Below are 6,211 nucleotides of genomic sequence, written 5' to 3' on the forward strand. Positions count from 1 at the left end.
TTTCCTACGATATCTGGAAACACACCTAACTCCTCCTGAGCTAGGAGTTATGGTCGTTTGAAGTTGACTAAAACTCATCCTTAACTTAAACAAATTTCCAGATTTTTATATTCTTTCCAAAAATGGTTATTTCAATTTGGCAAGATGTTACAACTAAAAAGTCATTTCTTTAATCTTCTTTAATATAAACCTTAATTGTCTTTATTTTTATTACTCCCACAATTTTTATTTTTGTCTATTTTCCTTTTATGAACTAAAAAATTATAACTAATTAGAATATATAACATCAATGATATTATATAAATTTCATATGGAGTAACTATATGGAAGCATATTATAATCTTTGGAGAAGTTCAAACTAATATTAAACTCATGTGCATGAAGTTAATTAAACGGCAAATATATTGGTTATGTTTCCACTAAACCTAATTGCTTAATTACCACATTTGACCTTAACACTCTCTTTGAATGATTGTTAGGTATTATTAAATAATGTATATTGTATTATCGTATTATTTTAATGAATATAATGTTTAAATAAATTATATTATTCTTCGTCGATATACAATGTCACTCATAAACGATTTGAAGAATAATTTTTTATTGTCGTTAGCATATAATTTCTTTTGCTTTAAAATAATAATTTATGACTTTGTTGGAAGTCTGTATGTAATCAATTATATATTGTAAATACCTCTTTTACTTATATATATTTAATAAAATTATCAATATTTTATTGTCTTTTATAATTATAGTAAACACAGACAAATTCACTAGTACCTAGTTGATCAAATTCATTATAACAATTTCAGTAAACTAGAAAACTATAATGAAAATTGAGATTGAGTAAACGCAAAAATATCGAACCACAAAGCCCAATTAAAATGCAAAACTATTCATTTTTGGGCCAAACTCAAATAAAAGATTTTGGGCTATTGAAATGGGCTTGGGCCCATGATTAGACAGAGAATCTTCAAATATATATATTTTCACGAGTTACACACCGATATAAATTCAGTTAACTTATTTGTTTTGAGCATTGATCAATCATTTCCTCTTGAAAGGCACCGATTAAGAAATTTGTGTGATCGGCCTCTGTAGGTGCAAGCTTAATGATTTACTTATAGGTGCATAATTTCTTATTTGCGAAGATAAATTTAAACTCGTTGAAAAAAGTGTCAATAGTGAAAATCAATAGGCACCCATTGTCATATTACCTTGAAAGGAGTAGAGATAGTCTTGATTCTCATGCACCTTAATTAATTAAGTTGTGGATCTGCATTACATTTTATTTTCAGAATTATAATACCTTATGTACACCAAACAACTCTAATGTATAAGAAAACTCTTTCTTTGGTCCCCCTTTTCAAAATTAAAATACATTGACTACATGATCATAATTTAATTAAGAATACATCAATATCACTTGCACAAGTTGTGGAGGAAAATTAGATCAGAAATACAAGCAATCATCTATATATATATATATACCTCGAGACCAACAAATCAAACGAAGACAAAGTCAAGCTTCATCGAACTTATAAAATACTTTTATTAAATTATTATAAGAAAATAAAATATTTAATTATTCTGACAAAGCCATTCTATATATCCTGCACCCCACCCCTTCAAATAAGTCTTCAAAAGTTTAAAAACTATTTTTTTTTTCTGTACTTGGATTTTAAAAAAAAGAAAAAAAACATAAAATAGTCACTAAAGATACCTAAATTAGATGATAAACAAAATATTTTAAATGAAAAACTTATACATTTAAGAGTGATCATGTTTCAGAGAATTAAATTAGGTAGATTTTGACTGACATGCAACTTTAATTTCACTATAACTTATACTATAATTTTTTAATATAAAAATTTTAAATATAAAATATTGAGTTGATCTAATCGAGTTTAACTTAAAAAATAAGTTGAATTGATTTTTTGAAAAAGAAAATATGACAATCAATTTAGAACAATGGAGAGTGTTATAATAAACATTATTTTGGTTAGAAATTCTAAAGTGTGTATCTACCTTGAGCCCTACAAATTTATTGAGCAACAAATAAAGTCAAGATTGTTTGAATACAAGAGATTAAACTAATAGATCTACTAAAAAAGATTTGAAATTTGGTCTATAAGCAATCTATACAATTGGATTCATTTATAACTTGCAAATTATTTCAACCACTAACATTAACAGATTATATCAAGAAAACTTTAGAAAGTTGTTTGGTTATTACCTTAGTAATACAAATTTATAATTTTTGATCACCATCAAAGGTTGTAGGATGATAAGTAATACCCTTCCCCCTTAATCATAAATCTCATATTTTAGCCTCGAAAATAAAGTCGTCTCTATTAGGTAGCATTTTACCTTTCAATGTGAGATTTTCCTATGTAAAATTTGAATATAGTCGAACTCCAAAACAAATATTGAACACCAGAGATTTCCCCACTCAAATCACGATCAGATAGTCCTCAAATTAGAGCCTCGACACCTAATGGAAAACTAAAATAAAAAAGGATCATGTAACAATCACCCGAAATGGAATTTTCCAATATGAGACCGATTAATCAAGCCTCAAACCGAATACCAGACACCAGATGAAAAAAATTGTAGAAGTCACCCAAAGTGAGATTTTCCAGTGTGAACCAGATTATTAGTCGAGTTACAAATCAGATACAAAACATCTAAAACAAAAAAAAAAGTATTGTAATGATTATCATTAAGCATACCTTGTTAAGGTGGCAACTTCAACACAAGGTGAATTCTTCCAAACATCAAAATGATTTCTTAATAGTTCCCTTGCTTTATCCTTTACATGTGAAGCACAATTAGCTTGTATCACAGTACAAATCTTTGATACACTTTTGACTTTCAACATTTCTTGAAGAACTCCACTTGTTGCTGAATATTTTGTAATCAAACAAAGAATCATTATAGCTTTTTCATCTACAATTGGAGAAACCTTCAAAATCCTCTTTGTAATCATAGCAATTCCAGCAGCATGACTTAAAAGTTGTGCCCTACCATCAGCACAAGAACATAAATTGAATAATATCTCAAAAATAAGCTCTTTAGTTTTTTTATTTGATGAAAAATTGAGTTCGAGCTCAATGAGCTCGAAAATTGCCCTTGATTGAATCATAATGTTCCGGTTCTTGCCCGAATGACTAGTGTTTAGGATGATGTGTAAAGCATTGTCAACTCCTTTTTGCGCGATAGTGATAGTATTACTACCACTCTCGCGTAAAACCTTAATTATTTTCTCGAATAATTGGGGTTTTAGTCTATCCAATGTGCTTGAATTCGCCTTCCCAATGATAGATCTCAATAGGCTCATCGCGTGGTTCTTGATCATTGCATAGTTTTGCATGTCGCGATCAAGACCTAACGCCCATGTTATTGAATCTATTAATATCTCTTCGCGATTTTCGACTTTATTATTTTCATGACAAGATGAAAAATAATCCCAAATTAATGAAAGTGTACTTAGGGCATTTTCAAGGCCATTAGTGTCACATTTCATGTAACATTGGATCAAGAAATTAACTAGGGCTTCATGAACTCCAACTTCAACCATGTATGTCTTGTTTCTCTCATTATTCTCCTTAGCTAACATCTCTAACTTCTCTAACGTCTTGATATTCTCCGTCCTGGGGACGGAGAGATCAAGAACGAGGTTGAGGATGTAGCATTTGCTTAACGGAGGCTTAGTCGGAGTCAAGACTTGATCAACAACGTTGAATCCATTCGATACACACCACGATTGAATCAAACGACGGAGAGTGTGGTTTGGTGTTAGGTTTGAATCTCGTGACACGTGTAGCTTCGTTACCGGACAAATGGCGTTACTATTAGGGTTTTTGGAAAGCCAACGTTCGATACTATCGCGATCATACGTGATACCGGTAACGATCGTTACGGGATCTTTCATGATTTGTAGAGAAATTGGACATATAAAATACTCAGGAATTTCAACATTTTCCATTAGAAGAGGGAAAAAATTGAACTAAAAATGTTTTTTTTTTTTTTTTTTTTTGGTTTTTCAATTTTGGTTGTGTTGTTGTTATAATAAATGGAGAAGTGTGGAAAGGAGAAAGAAATTTTGGTAAGAGAAAGTGGCCAAGTGTATTGAAGTAAATGAAGGAAAAAGACTGGAGACTAATAGAGTGGAAAAAATTGTGTAAGGTTTATATAATTTGAGAAAATTTTTATAATAGGATTGGGAATATTGGTCAAAGTAACTAGTCATACTTTCTCACAATGTGATTGATTGTGGTGGACTTTGGTCAAAGAAAAGAGCAACTAGCTAGTTGTTTCTTTTTTAAGTTTCGAAATTCGTTTTGAGATCTGATTAATCTGATTTTTATAGGAGTAGTTAAGTTTGGTACTTGTTTTGAGATCTGATTAATCTGATTTTATTAGGAATAGTTAAGTTTTATATTGTAGATATTGAATTCCATATCATATGTAATTGAAATTTTTTGATATCGCGATCTTGATATTATGGTATTTAATATGCAATTTATTATCATTATTTTTTAATTCGATATTTATAAAAAAGAATATTGCACCAAAGTATTGTCGGATAACTAATTTTAATATATTCAAAGGATAATAAAGTAAAATTATCCCTATTATTTATTGTTTCTTAAGGTGTGTTAAGTCAATATTGAATAACTATTGTTGGACAGGAGTATAATGATAATGAAAAATTATATAAACTGGTATTAGTACAAAAATTGTTTGGACGTTGAAACTTTGACTATTCTATCTTGATTAAAATATTATTTTTTTGTGTGTAATTGATTACGAAGGAATTACTTGTATTCTCTTTGATTATTTCTATATGTGTAAATTGTTTGTATGAAATAATTAAGACGTTTTTTTAAAAATAGTCATATTTCTCTATATAAGTGTATATATGTAAGTTAAAAGTTCAACAAACTATGATTATCGTTTTACCCTACAGCAAAATAGCGAAATCAAACTTTAAAACACAATAGTATAGTATTTTAAAAACACTCTACAACATTTTAGGGGAAATATAGTATTTCAAAAGCACTCTACAATAGGGGAAATCTTATACGAGGATATAATGTTTAATTACACTATCAGCATATATATAACTCAAATTCATAGCGAGCGTAAATATTTTTTATCGCGTATATCGAGGTAGAATATCCAAATACTCCCTCCATTTCAAAAGGAGTTACCTGGTTTGACTTGGCACAGAGTTTTAAAAAATAAACAAGACTTTTGAATCTTGTGGTCCTAAATTAAAGTTATGTCAAATGTACTAAATTGTCCTTCAATCTTGTGGCTTTAAACATGCCACGTGGAAAACTAAAATTAAAATGTTACAAAAAAGGAAAGAGATCATTCTTTTTACACAGACTAAAAAGGAAAGGAGGTCATTTTTTTTTAAACGGAAGGAGTAACATTTGTTTCTTAACCGCGTTATTTTAGCTGTCCCTCTCTTAATAATTTAAGTTTGAAGTCTTTCTCTACAAACTCAGCCAAACAACTAATTATAATACTTTTGATGACTTCCAAAGTTTTTGGCTACTTTTTGGTTTGTTTTGCATGAAAATTATTCAATCAACTAATCAACTACCAAAAGAATATTATCTTGAAAATTCTAGAAAAATTCAAAAGGTTCTCAAAAAGGTTAAAATATCATATAAAATTTCTAATAAATTAAAGATTATTAACATTGGTGATGTGATTGCAATTAATCAATTACTATAAATTGAATCAGACTTTGCTTTAATTTTTTCTTCTGCAGTACCTCAACGTATGACATGAACGTAAAAGAGGTTGCTTATATATCTTCCTACTTCTTATTGGTGTCATAAAAAGATACAATTCACTTACTTTTTTAAAAATCAAAAGATATATGGAGTTGTATTCGCATATATTTTATAAGAAAATCACTTTAGATCTTTTCGAAGGCAAAATAACTATCATTTGTGATACAAAGTTAGATATAACTCAATAACTTTACCTGTTATTACCTCAAACTTTATATTTATTCTAAGAAATTTATTTTTATTGGGTCCATTTAGAGGTGACACTCCCAACATATTTTTCTCCATACTCAGACACGAACTCCAGACATCTAGTCAAGGATGAAGTAGTTCTAGTACCACTTCATCACAACACATGTTGATACCTAGTATGACGATCATGTGTTACATAAAACAAAGGT

General features: G+C 29.1%; 1 protein-coding gene across 1 annotated transcript; it reads right to left on the minus strand.

Moving 5' to 3' along the window:
• Positions 1–2,019: 2,019 nt before the first annotated feature.
• On the minus strand, positions 2,020–4,147 carry LOC102604295 (E3 ubiquitin-protein ligase PUB24-like). Its single transcript, XM_006348396.2, has one exon. The coding sequence runs from the start codon at positions 3,986–3,988 to the stop codon at positions 2,723–2,725; it is 1,266 nt and encodes a 421-aa protein (XP_006348458.1). The 5' UTR covers positions 3,989–4,147; the 3' UTR covers positions 2,020–2,722.
• Between the last annotated feature and the right edge of the window lie 2,064 nt (positions 4,148–6,211).

This window comes from Solanum tuberosum, unplaced genomic scaffold, assembly GCF_000226075.1.
Source record: "Solanum tuberosum cultivar DM 1-3 516 R44 unplaced genomic scaffold, SolTub_3.0 scf00098, whole genome shotgun sequence".
NCBI classification, from domain to species: domain Eukaryota; kingdom Viridiplantae; phylum Streptophyta; class Magnoliopsida; order Solanales; family Solanaceae; genus Solanum; species Solanum tuberosum.